At 40.8% G+C, this 21,189-nt stretch overlaps 1 protein-coding gene across 1 annotated transcript; it reads right to left on the bottom strand.

The window, feature by feature from the left end:
- Positions 1-3,013: 3,013 nt before the first annotated feature.
- GJA3 (gap junction protein alpha 3) lies at positions 3,014-4,285 on the bottom strand. The gene has a single exon (XM_073669792.1). It carries the CDS (start codon positions 4,283-4,285, stop codon positions 3,014-3,016), a length of 1,272 nt encoding a protein of 423 aa, XP_073525893.1.
- Positions 4,286-21,189: the final 16,904 nt, after the last annotated feature.

Below are 21,189 nucleotides of genomic sequence, written 5' to 3'. Positions count from 1 at the left end.
TACATCTCTCGACATGTAGCGGAGCTGTGTATGTCTATGGGCATATAGCAGAGCTGTGTATGTCTATGCATGTAGCAGAGCCATGTATGTTTATAGGCATGAAGCAGTGCCGTGTATGTCTATGCGCATGTTACAGAGCCATGTATATCTGTAGGTATGTAGCAGAGTCGTGTATGTCTATCGGCATGTAGCAGAGCTGTGAATGTCTATGGGCATGTAGCAGAGCCATGTATGTCTATGGGCATGTAGCAGAGCCATGTATGTCTATGGGCATGTAGCAGAGTCATGTATGTCTATATGCATGAAGAAGAGCCGTGTATGTCTATGGGCATGTAGCAGAGCTGCATATGTCTATGCACATGTAGCAGAGCTGTGTTGTATATCTCTCAACATGTAGCACAGCTGTGTATGTCTATGGGCATGTGGCAGAGCCGTGTGTGTGTAATGCACACTGCAGAGAGAAACTAACAGTAGATTTATTACCTCCCGGTTCTACTCCAGTATATTAAAATTAGTGATAACGACCCCTCCACTGTACACCACCAGGAAAGTTTTAATTAATAGAAATTTTTTTTTCCTATTTTCTGCTCTAAACCTGGGAGGCATCTTATGGTAAGGTGCGTCTTATGGTAAGCTGGATCTTATAGTCTTAAAAATACGAGGTGTGTATGTCTATGTGCATGCAGTATGTATGTAGCAGAGCCATGTATGTCTATTGGCATGTAGCAGAGCCATGCATGTCTATTGGCATGTAGCAGAGCCGTGTATGTCTATGCATGTAGCAGAGCCATGTATGTTTATAGGCATGAAGCACTGCCGTGTATGTCTATGCGCATGTTGCAGAGCCGTGTATATCTGTGGGTATGTAGCAGAGCCGTGTATGTCTATGCATGTAGCAGAGTCGTGTATGTCTATCGGCATGTAGCAGAGCTGTGAATGTCTATGGGCATGTAGCAGAGCCATGTATATCTATATGCATGAAGAAAAGCCGTGTATGTCTATGGGCATGTAGCAGAGCCATGAATGTCTATGGACATGTAGCAGAGCCGTGTATGTCTATCGGCATGTAGCAGAGCTGCATATGTCTATGCGCATGTAGCAGAGCGGTGTTGTATATCTCTCGACATGTAGCAGAGCTGTGTATGTCTATGGGCATGTAGCAGAGCTGTGTATGTCTATGCATGTAGCAGAGCCATGTATGCTTATAGGCATGAAGCAGTGCCATGTATGTCTATGCGCATGTTCTACCCCAGTATATTAAAATTAGTGATAACGACCCCTCCACTGTACACCACCAGGAAAGTTTTAATTAATAGAATTTTTTTTTTCCTATTTTCTGCTGTCTAAACCTGGGGGGCGTCTTATGGTAAGCTGGATCTTATAGTCTGAAAAATACGGTAGTCTTGTCAGATGAGACCACAACTGCACTCTTTGGATACCATAGTACACACTATGTTTGGCAGCCAAAAGGCACTGCATGGTACCCCATAAACTTTATACCAACAGTAAAGTTTGGAGGTGGGACCATAATGGTGGCGCTATTTTTCAGCATACGGCACTGGCAAACTTCAGTTAATTGAAGAAAGGATGAAAGGACAAAGGTACTGAGACATTATTGATAAAAATCTGCTGTCATCTACCAGGATGATGAAAATGAAGATGAAACGAGGGTGGACATTTCAGCAAGACAATGATCCCAAACACACAGCCAAGGAAACTCTCAATTGGCTTCAGAGAAAGAAAATAAAGCTGTTAGAATGGCCCAGCCAATCAGTGGACCTGAATCCAATAGAAAATGTATGGAAGGAACTAAAGCTCAGAGCTCATAGAAGCAGCCCACATGACCTTCAGGATGTCAACAGTGTTTGTCTGGAAGAATGGGCCAAAATCACAGCTGATCAATGCATGCGACTAGTTTCTCCATACAGGAGGCGTCTTGAAGCTGTCATCACCAACAAAGGCTTTTGTATGAAGTTTTAATTACATTTCAGTAAATGTGTTCAATACTTTTTTCCCTGTGTCATTTCTCAATATTACCTATAACTTAATTTATGGCCATCTATGGTCTGATTTCTTCGCCTGTGTGGATTGGATGAGTTCTTACCAACATCTGGTGAGAATTTCAAGTCAATAGCACCTTTAGAAATCTATGTTATATTTAGTTAAAAAATTGGTGATGTGTTGAATACTTATTTCACTCGCTGTATATATATGTATATGTATATAATATCTCTATATTATATTAATATATATAAAATGTGAACTTTAGGATGTGCATATTTTGTATGTAAACATGTTACTTTTAAATACTGGTTGGTTGGATACATTAAATTTCATGACAATAACAACAAAATAGAGAACTTACAGGAAATTACATTGGTGGATTGTCAAATTTACATTAATTTGTAATAATGGGCAACCAGGCCAGATTTTCCATTTTGTACAGTGAGACTCATAACTTATTAGATGGTTTATCAGTTTGTAAGTTGAAATCAACAAAGAAGACTTTGTTGGCCATTACATGGACAAATGTAGGCATAAATTACACAGTGGACACAAGATTAAACACAGCATTTAATAATGGGATAGAACAGCACGTGACTGGACGCCCTTGTAGGGCATGCTACTATCAGGGTTTTGTTATCAGATTTCCACTTTTTCTACTTGTAGTTCAGAAGCCAAATTATCTAGAATTTGCTTTATTTGAATTTTTATACACTATAGACGTAAAAATATAAGCTACCCACTTAAACATAGATTTTATCCAAAAATGACAAAGTGCCATCTACAACTCACAGCGTGCAATAACATCAAACTTAAATTTTCTCCCATCATTTTATGTTATATTATAATGTTTTGCTAAAATTCATTCAGTGACGGTGGTGACTAAAGCAGGCACCAGCACCACTCAGTAGCTTAACAAAATTTATTTTTTGCCTATTTCCATTTTAATGTGCACCCGGCAAATTCTTCCTCTGACATCGTAGGCTGTCTACTTGTTCTAGCTTCACTTCTACACTGCTAAGTCATCAGACCTAGCTCTGCTACTGCTGGACTTACTAGCTCTGCTGAGCCTTCTTGTGTCTATCAACACGGGAGGCTGGTGCATCTCTACAGTGGTGGTGGTGGCTGGTATATCATCTACTTCAGACCTTGTGTTGCTTCCACTTCTCTCAACCGGAGTCACCACTTCATCGCTACCTCCCTCATTTCTCACACTGCTTGGAGCAGAAGTGGTTGCACTGCATGCACTGGCACTACTTGATTCAGGTTTTCTCTCCCGCTCCACTGTCAGGTTGGCCCAGTTCTGCTCAGCGGCAAGGGCATGTTGGTCAAGATGGCCACTGAAATAAGATGGGTCAACAGCCTCTTCTGAAAGCGATGCTATTTTGAAATCAGAAAGTGGAGATCTAGCATATACATGTTGCACGGTCGGAGGGGCAGCGGCTGCATCAGTATAGTATGGTGGAAAAGCCATGCTTGTTGGGGCAGTTCGTGGTAGTGGGCTAGAAGGATCGGCTTTATTGCAAGCAGGGTCAGGGACATAACGGTTAGTCATACCTTGCTTGAGTTTCTTCCACCCCAAGTGATATATCTCTAACATATTCAGCAAAAGAGACACGCAAGCCACTACAAGCATAAATATGATGAATATGGTCTTTTCTGTCGGCCTGGAAATGAAGCAATCCACAGTGTTGGGGCAAGGCCAACGGTTGCAACGATAAAGCGGCTTAAGTTCAAAACCATAAAGGAAGTATTGTCCCACAATGAAGCCAATCTCAAACAGAGTCTTGAAAATAATATTGAAAACGTAGGTGCGGAGGAGGGCACCTCCTATTCTGATTTTCCCCCTTTCATCTCTAATAGGAGGTTTGGGTTTTTCCTTCTTCTCAACTCCCTTCCTAAGGAGAAGTTCCGTCTCTTGATTGCCTTTTATACACTTTTTTAGCTCTTCCTCTTTCTCTTTTTTCTTTTCTTCCATCCGCACAATGTGCAGGACATGGCCCAGATAAATGAGTGTGGGGGTGGATACAAAGATAATCTGGAGCACCCAGAATCTAATATGAGAAATAGGAAAGGCTTTGTCATAGCAGACATTCTCACAACCTGGTTGTTGGGTATTACAAGTAAAGTCAGACTGCTCATCCCCCCACACTTCTTCTGCTGCTGCTCCTAATACCAGAATCCGGAAGATAAACAATACGGTCAACCAGACCTTTCCGATGACAGTAGAGTGTTCTTGCGCGTTTTCTAATAGTCTTCCCAGGAAACTCCAGTCACCCATTGTTTCTGTTTTCTAACCTACAATATGAACATGTACATGTTAATTCTGGAGAAGTACTGTTAAAAAATGTAATACAATCTTCTTTTGCTTATCCAGGAGTATTACATTTTTTTCACTATGGGCCTAAGAACTAACAGGCAGGTAGTTGCTACCTACTTGCCTGTTGTGCCCGGCGCCGATCTCTGCCAGCACAGAGTGGTCACAAACCTCTACTGTCAGCCATTCAGTGGCTTCCGTTGATGTTACGTTGACAGAATGGCTTCTCTTCCGCTCTGCTGTGTTGATGGGGCATGACTGCTGATCTTATGCTGATTGACTGCTGGCTCCCTGCTACCTAATTGCGGGGAGCCAGCTGTCAATCAACATGACACCGGCAGTCACGCCTCGTCAGCAGAGCAGCCTGGAAGAAGAACAGCTGCTCTGTTGAAGTGGAGCAGCTGAATCACCGGCAGGAACGGTCATTGACCACTCTGAGCAGGTTCAAGCTCGGGCAACGTAGTAGTTGCCTCCGTTAGCAGGCAGGTAGTTGCCTCCATTAGCAGCTACCGGCCTGTTAGTTTTTAGGCCTATAATAAAAAAAAAAGATCCTGGACAACCCCTTTAATGTATTTTGAAATGCATACGTTTTTTCATACAGATATTGAACCATACTCCAATAAGTCATGTATCAAGTCATCCAAAAAGTTCAACATTTGCATTTTTATATTTCATGAAGTTGTTAATAGTGTCACGCTCATACATTCCAGTAAATGTAAAAGTGTGCAAGGGATCATAGATGGGAGATCTTATATTGAGTTGTCTTGAAGAGAAATACTTTGATGGAGGTCATCGCATGAAAAATAGAGGAAAGAAAATCGCACTGACCGTCCTTTAAAACGTCTCTTCTTTATTAGAAAATTAAAACAGGGTTTGCAGGAGTGAATGGAATGCTTACAGAACGACATCCGTTTCACACCAACTGGTGTTTCAACAGGTCCTTGTGTGAGGTCTTATTAAAAAAAAGAAGACTTTTTTAACCCCTTCACTACCCTGCAATTTTTAATTTTTTTCGTTTTTTCCTCCCCTTTTTCGAAGAGCCATACCTTTTTCATTTTTTCTGGCCAAATTGCCGTACGGAGCTTGTGTTTTGTGGGAAGAGCTATACTTTTTAATGACACCATTCATTTTACCATATAGTGTACTAGAAAAGGGGACAAAAAGTCCAAGTGCGTTAAAATTGTAAAAAAAAGTGCAATTTCACAATTATTTTTTAGGCATTTTATTTATCATGATCACTATATGGTAAAACTGACCTGGCAATATGATTCCACAGGTCAGTACAAGTATGCCAATGCTAAACATGTATAGTTTTTTTTTACTTAGGTGGTGAAAAAAAAATTTGGATATTTGTAAAAAAAAAAATTTTGCTTTTGTCACCATTTTCCGAGAACCGTAACATTTTCATTTTTGGGATCTAGGACTGTGCGTTTGCTTATTTTTTGGGCCCTGGGCTGACATTTTTATTGATACCATTTTGGGGTAGATACAATGTTTTAATCGCATCTTATTGCATTTTATGACAATGTTGCAGTGGCCAAAGAAACTTATTTCTGGTATTTTTATTTGTTTCTCGTTACGTCGTTCACCAATCGGATTCATTTATTTTATATTTTGATATCGAAAATTTCTGAACGCAGCGATACCAAATATGTGCACTTTTTTTTTTCAATTGTTTTATTTTTAATGGGGAAAAAAGGGGGTGATTTGAACTTTTGTGTTTCTTTTTATCTTTTTCAGATTTTTAAAAACTTTTTTTATACTTTTTATTGATTTTAACAGTCCCCTTAGGAGACTTGAAGCTGCGATCATCTGATCGCTTGTGCTATACATAGCAGGGCATCAACACTGATATATATAGTTAAAATCATGATCTCCTGTGGCTGGCGTTCACAGGAGAATCGTTATGACAGGCATGGGGGTCTTCTGCAGACCCCCGGCTGTCATGACAACCCATCGACGCCTCGCGATCACGTGATGGGTGCATCGATGAAGGCGTGGAATGACACACTCCCTGCCAGTGCATGTTAAATGCCACAGTTAGTGATTGACAGCGGCATTTAACCGGTTAAAAGCCGCAGGTGAAGCACTGCTCCACCCGCGGCTGTTAGAGGCACTTGATGGCTGATCAAATCAGCCATCAAGTGCGGGGAAAGACGCGGGCTCAGCGTATGAGCCTGCATTAAAGGCAGGTACACTATTTTTGAATTACGTCAACGGTAGTGAAGGGATTAATTGGTTGCTTTTCTTTAATTGGACATATTTCATCATTAAAATAAATCTATCAGCGGGTTTTTGCTATGTAATCTGAGGACAGCATGAGGCAGGGGTTAAAACATTGAATTCAGCGATGTGTCACTCATTAGGCTGTGTGCTGTTGTTTACTTACAATGGAGATTTAATCACCAGGACATTATCACTGCCAGACTACAGCTGACAAGTCTGCTACACCGCCTACCCCCCATCCTCTGATAAGCAGCTCACTTTCATTAGACAATGCACACAGAAAGCTGTGGTGTGGTGTCACAACTGCTGCACCCATGGTTGGAAACAGGGTCTTTTTTCCTACTTTATGCTGCGCTCAGATGAGGTAGCAAAAACCTGGTGACAGATTCCCTTTAAAAATAAACATATACTTTAGTTATTTTTGTGCCATGACTTATATATTATACAAATCAAGATAAATTCTGTTGTTTTTTTATGTGCTGCCATTTGCCAGGCTGAATATGTCAGTATACCTTTCTTGTGTATTGTGTACAGAAAACCACAACCTGCTGCACTTTTCTATACCATCAGGCACTGCAAAAACATACACCACATGTCATACATCTTTTTAAAATGAGAGCTAATTAACATACAGTTGCTTACTTATGTTACAGACAACAGCCAGATTTATATCTCTGGGAAATTTCTTAATGTATCCATCATATGAATACCCCAAATGCAATAGTCTTTCCTAATCTAACCTGTGTTTACTACAATCTTAATTGTGCTCCCTTACCTTGGCTATGATTGTTATTTTCTGCTTTATTCGGGTGAGAAACAATCAGTATGCAAAGTGAATGAACAAAAGAGAAATCTAAATTGGTATGACTGCCCTTTAACTTCAAAACATCATCACATCCACTAGGTACTTGCAAATAGTTTTTAAATAAACTCAGCAGGGAAGTTGTTCCTAACATATTGGAGAACTTACATAGTTACATAGTTACATAGTTTATAAGGCCGAAAAAAGACAAGCGTCCATCCAGTTCAGCCTATTTATTGTGCACTGCAGCTATTCCGCAACGTTGATCCAGGGGAAGGCAAAAAAAAACATGCGGTATAGGCCAATTTACATCATTGAGGAAAAATTCACTTCCCGACACCAATCTGGCAGTCAGATTAAATCCCTGGATTTAACTGACCACAGATCTAATGCGGAGGTCATTTCCACAAATCCTTGTCACACAGTTGACAGTGTGTGAGCCCGCAGCTGTGACTGGCGGTGAAAAGGTTACCACCGGTCAGGCATCGGCTGATGAGTACTCCTCTCATCAGCGTACACCTGGTCTCGCTGATAGGAGCAAGAGCAGGCTACGCTGATGAGAGTATTCGCCAGCTGATGCCTGTGCATAGTAATAAAGATGTCAGTGTGATATATAGTTAGTACAGTGCGTGTGTAGCTTACTGTACATGCAGTTAGCTAATAAATAAATAAATAAAAGAAAAAATGGCGTGGGCCTTATTTTTACTAACCAGCTGAGGAAAAGCAGACAGCTGGGGGCTGGTGTTATTTTTCTGGGAAGGGTCCAATATCCATGAAGCTTCCAAGGCTATTAATACCAGCTCACAGCTGTCTGCGTAGCCTTTACTGGTTATTAAAAGTGGGACCCCCCCCCCAACAAAAATGACGTGGTGTCTATTTTTAATAACCAGCAAAGGCTAAACAGACAGCTGCCGGCTGATATTAATAGGTTGGGACGGGGCCATGGATATTGGCTCACACCAGCCTTCAGCCGCCCCGGAAAATGTGCATCCATTAGATGCGCCAATTCTGGCTCTTAGCCTCAGTTCTACCCGCTTGCTATGGTGCGTTGGCACGCGGGGTAATGATTTTGGGGTTGATGTCAACTTTGTAATGTCAGCTGACAACAAGCACAGGGGTTAGTAATGGAGAGGCATCTATCAGACACACCCATTACTAACCCCATCGTCAAAAGTAAGAAAGACACTCACAGAGAAAAGTCCTTGAACCCCTTTACCCCCGAAGGTTGTTTGCACGTTAATGACCAGGCCAATTTTTACAATTCTGACCAGTGTCACTTTATGAGGTAATAACTCTGGAACGCTTCAACGGATCCCACTGATTCTGAGAATGTTTTTTTTGTGACATATTGTACTTCATGATAGTGGTCACATTTATTTGATATGACTGGCATTTATTTGTGTAAAAATCTGAAATTTGGTGAAAATTTTGCAATTTTCAAACTTTGAATTTTCATGCCATCACACAAAATAGCTAATAAATAACATTTACCACATGTCTACTTTACATCAGCACAATTTTGGAACAAAAATTTTTTTTTTTGTTAGGAAGTTATAAGGGTTAAAAGTTGACCAATGATTTCTAATTTTTCCAACAAAATTTACAAAACATTTTTTTAGGGACCACATCACATTTGCAGTGACTTTGAGGGGCCTTTATGACAGAAGATCCCCAAAAGTGACACCAGTCTAAAAACTCAAGATGCTAAAAACCACATTCAAGAAGTTGACTAATCCTTTAGGTGCTTCACAGTAATTTTTGGAATGTGGAAGAAAACAATGAACATTTAACTTTTTTCACAAAAATGTTACTTTAGACCCAATTTTTATTTTTGCAAGGATGACAGGAAAAAAATGGACCTTAAAATTTGTTGTTAAATTTCTCCTGAGCACGCTGATGCCCCATATGTGGGGAAAAACCACTGTTTGGGATCACGGCAGGGCTCGGAAGGGAAGGAGCGCCATTTGAGTTTTTGAATGTAAAATTTGCTTGAATAATTAGCGGACTCCATGTTGTGTTTGGGGAGCCCCTGATGTGCCTAAACAGTGGAAATTCCCCACAAGTGACACCATTTTGGAAACTGGACCCCTCAGGGAACTTATCTAGATGTGTGGTGAGCACCTTCAACCCCCAGGTGCTTCACAGAAGTTTATAACGTAGAGCCGTGAAAATAAAAAAAATCACTTTTTTTCAACAAAAATGATTTTTAGCCCCAATTTTTTATTTTCACAAGGATAACAGGAGAAATTGGACCCCAAAAGTTGTAATTTCTCCTGAACATGCAGATACCCCATATGTGGTTGAAAACTACTTGTGAGGCACAGTGCAAAGCTCAGAAAGGAAGAAGCGCCATATTGGAGTTCATATTTTGCTGGGCTGGTTGGACGGTGCCATCTCATATTGGCAGAGCTCCTAAGGTGCCAGAACAGCAGAACCCCCCCCCAAAAGAGACCCCATTTTACAAACTACACCCTCAATGAATTCATCTAGGTGTGCAGTGAGCATTTTGACACCATATGTGCCTCACAGAATTTTACACCATTGGGCGGTGAAGAAAGAATAATTTTCCTAGAATAGTATGCAGACACCATATACATAGCTCCTACGTAATTCAGATGAACCCCTGATCCATTCACTATTATGAGGCAGCAGAGTTAGGCCTCTTTCACACGTCAATGTGTCCGGTACGTGTGGTGACAGTTTCCACACGAACCAGAGATGCATACACACGCAGACCCATTCAAATGAATGGGTCTGTGCAAGTCAGTGTGTTTCCACGGACCGTGTGTCCGTGGGCAAAACACGTTGACATGTCCATTTTTTTCACGCTGCACGGGCCACAAAATGTCCTACATCGATGACACACAGATGACATCCGTGTATCATCAGTGTGACACGTACAGGCGCCTGGGAATCGGTGTACAGTAAGCGCTGTTCCTAAGTGTCGGGTGCTGAACGCTGCCCTCATCGTTGTCCACTGCTTGCTCTGCCATAAGCATGAGCAAGTGACAATGATAAGAGTAGTATTCTGCTCCCGCTGTGTCCTGGTGTAAAAATAAGAATAAAGTAAAAAATCCTTATACTCACCTGTCCGAAGATGTCCCCCACTGTAATCCACCCGACCGCTCACGCAGAGGAGCCGAGGTGAATGAGTCGCTCCAGCGAGCCCCAGAGCTGCGCTGAGCTCAGTGAGACAAGACACTGATCGCTGAGTGCAGCTCCAGAGTCCCGCTCGCTGGAGCGAGTCATTCTCCCTGGCTCGCAGGAGCACAATACTACTCTCAACATTGTCCCTTGCTCACACTCAACTCAGTATGATCTGGCTGTCTTGCCGAACGGTCAGATTACTGATATCACCACTCAGCAATGCAACTAGATGTATCAGAGTTGGAGTTAGTTGTGGGAAATCACCATTGTGGATTAATGGCGGACAGGTGAGGATTACTTTGTTTTTTATTTTTATGTTAATAAATGGGTAAAAGAGAGTAATAGTCGACGAGTGTTTTGTTCAATTAAAGGACTTTTATCTGTGTGTGTCTTTATTACTTTTTACTTACTGGGTTAGTAATGGGGGTGTCTGATAGACACCTCTCCATTACTAACCCCTAGGCTTGTTGTCATCTGACATTACAAAGCTGACATCAACCCCAAAATATTATCCTGCTTGTCAATGCACCAGGGAAAGCGAGAAGAGCCTGGCAAAGCACCAGAATTGGCGCATCTAATGGATGCTCCTTTTCTGGGGCGGCTGCAGGCTACTATTTTTAGGCTGGGGAGGGCCAAATATCCACGGACCTTAGCCTGAGAATATCAGCCCCCAGCTGTCTGCTTTAGCTTGACTGGTTATCAAAAATAGGGGGAACGCCACGCCGTTTTTTAAAATTATTTATTTAAATAATTTAAAAAAACGGGATGGGGGTCCCCCTATTTTTAATAACCAACAAAGGCTAAACAGACAGCTGCGGGCTGATATTAATAGGCTGGGAAGGGGCCATGGATATTGTCCCAGACTAATCACATCAGCCCTCAGCCACCCCAGAAATGGCGCATCCATTAGATACTAACCCTGGGATTGATGTCGGTGGACATTTTAAAGCTGACATCAACCCTAATATATTACCCAGCTTTCCAACACACCAGGGCAAGCGGGAAGAGCCAAGGCAAAGTACCAGAATTGGCGCATCATCTCCTATTTTAAGGCTGGGGAGGGCCAATATCCATGAACCTTCCCAGCCTGAGAATACCAGTTCCCAGCTGTCTGCTTTAGCTTCGCTGGTTATCAAAAATGGGGGGACTCCACAACTTTTTTAGATTATTTATTTAAATAATTTAAAAAATGGCATGGGGCCCCTCTATATTTGATAACCAAGATAAAGCTTACAGCTGAAGGCTACAGCCCGCAACTGTAAGCTTTGCCTGCGCTTGATATCAAAAAGAGAGGTTCCCCCACATCTTTTTTTTTTTTTTTTTTTACACAGTGCATCGGCCAATCAAAGCCATGCCAATACTTGACATGGCTGTGATGGAGCCGGAAGTGACTACACAGGAGAAGTTTGTTGATTGGCGGTGCTGCAGCCTGTCAACAAGCTTTGTTCGGGCTGCCAAACCCGAACAGTAACATGGACTTCCGGGAGAAGTCTGTGTTTGGGGTCCATTCATGGATACTAGGTGTCCGGTATGGACCCCGAACGTTACCATTTGGGTTCGCCCATCCCTAATAAAGATAAACGATCTAAAGCATTCTTATTTTGCAGCATTTTCTCCACACCTGCCTAAAACTTTTGTACAGTACTGTATATGAAACAAAAAAATGTACTTCAATAATCTATTTAAAATATTGGTTCTATAACGATATGTTCTCATTGATAAAGGAACCAGGGTATAACTTGAGAAACAGTACTTGTGAACTGAAATGGATTTCATTATTATCATGTGAAGGCAGCCCTGTGCATATAAATTAACCACTGGTGGAGAAGTAATTAAACACTGACACAACTTGTTGAGAAAGTCAGTCTAGCTATAGGAAGCTTACAGACAATTATGGGCAATGGTGGAAGCATTTCACAATGTACATACCTTGTCATGCATGAGGCATAGAAGGCAACGACCTAGTAGATTTCTGCTCCTGAGCGAGAAACAAAAAAGTGCTATTGCAGTGGACAAAGGTACATTATCACTGAACACTGGTGACACTGAATCCTACCATATTCCTACTTTTAAATGAGAAAACCAAAAAACTATAAAAAACACAAAAAGTCAAATCTTGGAATGGCACTAGACAATTCAACTTTCCTTTCATAACATATACTGGGTAGCTAATATTTGTAAATGTGAAAATTTTAGCTGAGAAAGTAAAACCATGTTAACTATGTCTTTGGCCAATGAAACACCAAGAAAGGCTTGGAAAACAGCAGTAAAACAAATAACAAAACCAAATCTGTCAATCTGTCCATCAGACTCCTCCAATTTCACATAAGAGCGTTTTCCATTGGAGGAGACCATGGACAGATCTTTTCCTCCAGCTGCCGTTTCGTGAACAGGATTGCTATGCAGTCTATGAGGAAGGTTGCAATAAGACATGCGGAAGAAACTGTAACACTTATATATTAGTAAGTGCCACAAAATCATGCCCCAACACATTTTCTAAAATAAATATAAAGTGGCCAGTTTTATTAATGTGTTTAAAAGTATTTGTTTCTTGGAGAGATGCATGATATGCTCTGCTGCAGATGCAACATTAGTTAGCTGTGGTCTCCTTGCTGTATTTTGAGAACTTTTTAAACTAAATTTCTTAAAAATACAATAAAACATGGTCCAAAGCCTAAGGATTATCTCGCCAACCATTTGAGTCAAGCTAACGATAAAGCCTACTTGTCAACTCTGCGGCTTTAACTCCTAACACTCAGATGCTTGCCACCAAATATTGCTTTGCCTGATCCTGCCTCTATCTGTCCCATTTCCATCCCACCTGATAACCTATTGGACTTGACTGGGACATGGACGCTATTAGACTCTAGGATTGAGACTTACCCAAATACGACTCCCCACCTTCCGCTCCCTTCAAACTGTGAGCCCTCCGTTAGATGCTCCTGCTTTGAATACACTTGCATGGGACTGTTATCCTTGAAGTCCTACCGCTGCTTCACAACCTCCATACCTGTCCCAGAAAGAATTAGAGATACTACTAAAATGTTAGTATGTGCCCCAAACTCCATACATTTTGGCTTAAATCAAGTAAATTCTGATTTTATGACCAATAAAAGTAACTATCAATTTCTGATTTTGTGACAATTTCGTCCTGGTACTTGATAGAGTCTAACAAGCATATGTAATAGTAAATCAGTGTTTAATCTTTTGTTTGTTTTTGACAGTGAGGTAGCAAATCAAAAAAAGGAATGTGTCAACAGAAAATGCTTAAATGTTTTTTTCCATATACATTGGGTGCGGAAAGTATTCAGATCCCTTAAAAATTTCACTCTTTGTTTCATTGAAGCCATTTGGTAAATTCTAAAAAGTTCATTTTTTTCTCATTAATGTACACTCCGTACCCTATCTTGACTAAAAAAAAACAGAAATGTAGAAATTTTTGCAAATTTATTAAAAAAGAAAAACTGAAATATCACATGGTCATAAGCATTCAGACCCTTTGCTCAGACACTCATATTTAAGTCACACGCTGTCCATTTCCTTGTGATCCTCCTTGAGATGGTTCTACTCCTTCATTGGAGTCCAGCTGTGTTTAATTAAACTGATAGGACTTGATTTGGAAAGGCACACACCTGTCTATATAAGACCTCACATCTCACAGTGCATGTCAGACCAAATGAGAATCATGAGCTCAAAGGAACTGCTCAAGGAGCTCAGAGACAGAATTGTGGCAAAGCACAGATCTGGCCAAGGTTACAAAGAATTTCTGCAGCACTCAACGTTCTTAAGAGCACAGTGGCCTCCATAGTCCTTAAATGGAAGAAGTTTGGGACCACCAGAAGTTTTCCTAGACCAGGCTGTCCAGCCAAACTGAGCAATCATGGGAGAAGAGCCTTGGTGAGAAAGGTAAAGAAGAACCAACCCCAAGATCACTGTGGCTGAGCTCCAGAGATGTAGGGAGATGGGAGAAAGTCCCACAAAGTCAACTATTACTGCAGCCCTCCACCAGTCGGGCCTTTATGGCAGAGTGGCACGACAAAAGCCTCTCCTCAGTGCAAGGCATATGAAAGCCCGTATAGAGTTTGCTCAAAAACACATGAAGGACTCCCAGACTATGAGAAATAAGATTCTCTGGTCTGATGAGATGAAGATAGAACTTTTTGGTGATAATTCTTAGCGGTATGTGTGGAGAATACCAGGCTCATCACCTGCCCAATACAATCCCAACAGTGAAACATGGTGGTGGCAGCATCATGCTGTGGGGGTGTTTTTAAGCTGCAGGGACAGGACGACTGGTTGCAACTGAAGGAAACATGAATGCGGCCAAGTACAGAGATATCCTGGATGAAAACCTCTTCCAGAGTGCTCTGGACCTCAGACTTGGCCGAAGGTTCACCTTCCAACAAGACAATGACCCTAAGCACACAGCTAAAATAACAAAGGAGTGGCTTCAGAACAACTTTGACCATTCTTGACTGGCCCAGCCAGAGCCCTGACCTAAACGGAATTGAGCATCTCTGGGGAGACCTGAAAATGGCTGTCCACCAACGTTCACCATCCAACCTGACAGAACTGGAGAGGATCTGCAAGGAAGAATGGCAGAGGATCCCCAAATCTAGGTGTGAAAAACTTGTTGCATCATTCCCAAGAAGACTCATGGCTGTGCTAGCTCAAAAGGGTGCTTCTACTCAATACTGAGCAAAGGGTCTGAATACTTATGACCATGTGATATTTCAGTTTTTCTTTCTAATAAATTTGCAAAAAATTACTACATTTCTGTGTTTTTCAGTCAACATGAGGTGCAGAGTGTACTTTAATGAGAAAAAATGAACTTTTTAGAATTTACCAAATGGCTGCAAGGAAACAAAGAGTGAAAAATTTAAAGGGGTCTGAATACTTTCCGTACCCACTGTATTACACTTTTCTACAACCAAATTGGTTCAGAGATGAAAACAGTTGAGCTCAACTAATTTTGTGGTGCTGAAAATGCTGATGTTTAAATTTGCTGATTGGCTCGAATTTTCAAGATCCAGAGGAGGTTGTAATTATTTAGGATACCTTTTATGCAGGCTTATAAAAAAAATTGCATCTTTATTATTTCATCATCATTATTGCATTGTTAGTATCAAGTCTATAACAATATCTATTTAGTTTATTGAGCCTTCAGTATCTTCTTAGGGTGACCAATCAGAAAACGCCAACTCAGCTCCAGTGATGTAATCCTAATTACAGTTGCATCACCTACCTTTATAAATGCTCTCTGTGTAAGGTGTCCAGTTTTAGGATTTCTTAGCTTAGTTTCATAGCATATTGACATGTTTCTGTATGTTTTTTCAGATATGCCTCGTTCTTGTATTAAGAAAGTGGATAGTTTTTGCTACATATGTGGAAAAGTCACAAAAGGTGAAACTTGACTACCATGATAAGGAAAGCATACAACCTATATTTTGGCTGTAGAATAGGAGATCAGGACAAGAGTTGGGCTCCACACATATGCTGCAATAGATGTGCATTACTAAGTGAACTGAGTGATCTTGTTAGAGATTTGGATCTACACAAGAGTAAGCCTGAGCTCTTAGGTTCCAGGCTACAGCAGTGGAATCTCCTAGTGAGCGATGTTCAGATTTCTTCGTTCTGCAACCATGACAAAGATCTTATCCAATACTTCTTCATGGAGAGCAATCTTGTGGCATGCAACAACCGTTTAATGGATGCTCTGAAGATAAGTCAGAATCCAGAGAAATGGAGGCATCTCATAGATTCATCAAAAACAAGCCTAAAAGCCGTTTTGCTGCATAATGGCATTGCGCTACTTTCAATTCCAGTTGTTTATTCAGTCCACATGAAAGAAAGCTATGACAACATGAAACAGCTGTTGAGGTGCCTGAACTATGACCAACATTTGTGGCCCCTCTGTGATGACTTAAAGGTGGTTGCTCTCTTTCTTGGTCTCCAGGGTAAATACACAAAGTACTACTTCTTTCTGTGTGAGTGGGATAGTTGTGCAAGAGAATATCACTACAATAAATGAGACTGACCTCTCTGACATTTACTTCTGCCAGACATTAAAAATGTAAATTTCCAAGGTTGAGTGAAGCAAAGATAAAGGAAGGAGTCTTTATTGGACCTTAGATTTGTAAGCTTGATGAGGAGTTTCTACATTTGTTGGAGGCCAAGGAAAAGGCAGCATGGGTAGCATTCGCATTATGGGTAACTAATTTTTTGAGAACCTCAAGAGCAGTTAACTATGAAGAGTTGGTGGAAAATCTCCTCCAAACGTATAAGAATCTATGCTGCAACATGTCCTTAAAGATTAATTTCTTACATTCACATCTAGACTTTTTTTCACCAAGCTGCAGAACAGTGAGCAATGAGGACGGTGAGAGGTTTCACCAAGATATTGCGGCTATGGAAAAAAGATATCAAGGAAAATGGAATCCATCAATACTTGCACATTACTGTTGGACAATTGTAAGAGATGTTCCAATGCAGGAGTACAAGAGACAAGCAAAAAAGAGTTGTCACTGAATGAGGACCAAATTTCTAAATTTTGTAGTGCAATTTCTGTAACAAAAGTTCAAATCACCCTCATTTTGCCCCATTAAAAATAAAACAATTTAAAAAAATACACATATTGGTATGGGTGCGTTCGTAAAAGTCTGATCTATCAAAATATAAAATAAATTAGATCGGTAAACATTGTAATTAAAAGAAATCAAAATGCTAGATTTAAGGTTTTTGGCTGCTGCAACATTGCAATAAAAGACAACCAAAATATTGTATCTACCCCAAAATGGTATCAGTAAAAATCAGCTCAAGGTGCAAAAAATAAGCCCTATGTTCAGAAAAATTAAATTGTTACGGGTCTCGGAAAATGGCAACAAAAGCAAAAAAAAAATTTCTTACATATTTCCACATTCTTTTCACCACTTAAATAAAAACAAACAAACATATACATGTTTGGTATCGGCGTACTCTTACTGACCTGGAGAATCATATTGTCAGGTCAATTTTATCGTATAGTGAACTTGGTAAATTAAAAAAAAAAATGTGAAATTGCACTTTTTTCGCACTTTCAAAGTACTTGAAATTTCAAACCGTTTTCCAGTACACTATGTGGTAGAATGAATGGTGTCATTCAAAAGTTCAACTCGTCCTGCAAAACACAAGCCCTAATATGGCCATATTGATGGAAAAATAAAAAAGTTGTGGCCCTTGGAAAAAACAAAAATGAAAAAATGGAAAATGGCCATGACATCAAGGGGTTGAAGTGTTTGATTTCTAGTGAGCCACAAGTAAAAGCTTTTAGGTTTCAAGTAAATCTAAAATTATTAATCAAAAAGAACTGGGACAAAGTAAACTCGACTCTTTTAAAATTTTAAAATATTTGGGATCCTTGACTTCTGTATAGAAAGTTGGATGAAGTCTCTCTCTAAGGTCTCGCTCATCCTGCCGTATAGCATGGCTGAGTGCTACCCGATGTTTTGTTGGTTAGCACTCGGCCCAATCTTATACTATGGAGCAGTGCAGATCTGCGATTATTTTCTCATGCCGATGCAGCATGAGAAAACAACTGCAGCATGCTGCGAGTGGCTCTGATATTCAGATAATTCGCATTCATACAAGTCTATGGGTACATGTGAAACATCGTTCTCGGAAGGTTATAACAGCACTTTTTCCTGGGAGCCATGCTTTCAGCAAAGCAGTCAGGCAGTATTTTAACATTTATTGGAGTTTAATGATCCCATGATCCTTGGAATGAACATAGCAAGAAAATTAGATGAACATGGATCTAGATGGGCAAAAGTCTATTGGCAATAAATCTTAAACCAACAAGCACCTTAGCTGACCATGTAGACAACAATAAAGAAGTATGGAAAACAGCAAGTGCCCCTGCAGTCCTGGACCTCTATGTCATTATGGACTTGGAATTTCAAGAGCTAATGGCTTAAGTTTTCCCATAAGAGCATCAAGTTGCACTAATCAAGTCTACAGAAGTTTGCACCAATTCAACTTTGGTATGTCTAGCCAGTACCAGACTACTGGAGGCTGCAAGAAAGCAGTTGTTTAAGGAAATCAAAGGAACTGAATTGTCATCAAGTGAATTAAGAGAAGTGGCACAGATGCTGAAGAAACCCAACACCTTTTCTGGCATAGAGAATGTTTTTGGGTTGACACTAGTGATGAGCGAGCATGCTTGCAACTGCTTGGTACTCACCCGAGCATCACACTGTTTGAGATGCTAGGTGCTTGGCAAGTACTTCCTGGATGCTTGGGCGGGAGCTCGAGTCCCTGCCCTGCATGTTTTGCGCCATTTAGACAGCAAGTAAACATGTCGGGATTGCCTCCCACTCACTGAAATGCCGCAGCCATGTTGGTTGTGGCATTACAGTGATTGGCTGGCCGCATAGCGTCATCGGGTCTATATAAGACCCGGTGACCCTATGCTCGTCACAGTCTTCTTTTCAGACAGGCAGAGTAGGGAGAGGTGCTGCTGAGCTTGGGAGAGAATTGGCGGTTTATTTAGTTAGGTATTCCAGAGCAATATACATCTCAACTAATAGTCCTTCTAAGAACTAATCCAGATGCATATCATTCCTGGTGATAGCGGGAGTTAGGCAGGCATAGTTTGTGGAGAGTGTATAGAGCAGAATAGGGTCCATTGCACGTTCTGTCTGCTGCTGTTACTGATATCCATAGCCCTAGATATCAGGGCTAATATTCTTCTTGCTCTTAATCCTGATTATTTGCTTGGAATGCAATATAATACACAGTTTTTACTGCTCCATTTGCTTGTTAGCAGTATACAGCCAGATTTGTTTGATTTTAATAGCATTGCTGTATTGTGGAAGCAGAGAAACTTGTCCATCATCTCAGATGATCCGATATTACTGCAGTAATAATCCTGACATCTTTGGGAGCGTGCCAAATATTATACTCCATTTAAAGTCTGCCAGTTGTGTGTTGTTTAAACCTATTCACACTTAGTCGCTGACCAATACCATACTATAAGGCCACTACCTAAAACCGTGGTCATCAGATGTGATCCAATATTCATGCGGTAATAATCCAGACAATTTCAGGAGCGTGACAAATATTATACTCCATTTAAAGTCTGCCAGTTGTGTGTTGTTCAAACCTGTTCACACTTGTTTGCTGACCAATACCATACTATACGGCCACTGCCTAAAACCGTGGTCATCAGATGTGGACTGATATTACTGCGGTAATAATCCTGACATTTTTGGGAACGTGACAAATATTATACTCCATTTAAAATGGGCAAGTTGCATGGCAAGGGACTTGGAAGTGGACGTGATGATGATGGTGCACACAGAGGCCAGACTGTGGTCAAGCTGAAATTGTGCCTGCTGACGGAGCACAACAATCACCCACATCATGTCGCCCTACCTTCCTGTCTCACTTTGTAGGGGTCCACAGAACACCACTACTGAAGCTAGAGCAGTGTGAAAAGGTTGTTGGTTGGATAGTAGTGATGAGCGAACATGCTCGCTACTGCTTGGTACTCACCCGAGCATCACAGTGCTCGACAAGCTCGGCGACTATTTCCGGGTTGCTCGGGTCCCTACCCTGCATGTTTGGTGCTCTTTAGAGAGCCAATGAACATGTAGGGATTGCTTGCCCTGCACTGCAATGCCGTAGCCATGTTGGTTGTGGGCATTACAGTGATTGGCTGGCTGCACAGCACCATCAGGTCTATATAAGACCTGGCGCCGCTATGCTCGTCACAGTCTACCCCGGAATCAGGCAGAGTAGGGAGAGCTGCTGCTGAGTCAGGGAGAGATTTACTTGTTTAGCGTTAGTATAGGTATTCCACAACATATATATATATATCTATATAAATATATATATATATATATACTGTATACATATATATATCCATCTGAACTAACAGTCCTTCTGAGGACTAATCCAGGTGCATATTTTCAGTGGTGAAGTTGATTGCAGGAGTTAGGCAGACAGTCAGTGTATGTGGCAGACTGCAGTGCATATAGTGCAAAAGGGTCCATAGCACATTCCTGCTGCTGCTGTTCTTACAGATATTTGTAGACATAGACCTAAATGTATCAGTGGCCAGGGCCAATATTTTTTTTAAATCCTGATTATTTGCTTAAAAATAAATCCAGAGTACACATTTTTTCTGCTCCATTTGCTTGTTAGCACTGCAGAATACAGCCAGATCTTTTCCATATTACAGCGATAAAAATCCAGAAATTTGAACTGAACATGGAAAATATTGGCTTACATTTTCATTTTGTTGCAGTGTGTCGGTCAAGCTATTCACACTAAGTCTCTGAGAAGAATAGTATTACTAAACTACAGGCCTGCTATTTAAAACCGTGTTTCTCTGTCAGACGTATCTCACATATAACAGTGTTCCAAAATCAGCCATTTCTGCCTTCCATTTCGTTACAGTGTTTCGGTCAAGCTATTCACATTAGGTCTCTGTGAAGAACAGTATTAGTAAATTACAGGCCTGCTATTTAAAACCGTGGTTCTCTGTCAGACGTATCACATATATAAATGTGTTCCAAAAAATCAGCCATTTCTGCATTCCATTTCGTTGCAGTGTGTCAGTCAAGCTATTCACACTAGGTTTCTGTGAAGAATAATATTAGTAAGTTACAGGCCTGCTATTTAACACCGTGGTTCTCTGTCAGACGTATAACAT

The sequence above is a fragment of the Phyllobates terribilis genome, unplaced genomic scaffold (assembly GCF_046119375.1).
Source record: "Phyllobates terribilis strain yellow unplaced genomic scaffold, ASM4611937v1 Scaffold_2__4_contigs__length_985480577, whole genome shotgun sequence".
Taxonomy (NCBI): domain Eukaryota; kingdom Metazoa; phylum Chordata; class Amphibia; order Anura; family Dendrobatidae; genus Phyllobates; species Phyllobates terribilis.
This window is presented reverse-complemented; position numbering and strand designations above follow the sequence as displayed.

Coding starts and splice junctions, on each gene's coding strand:
- GJA3 (XM_073669792.1), bottom strand. CDS start 4,285: ATGGGTGACTGGAGTTTCCTGGGAAGACTATTAGAAAACGCGCAAGAA.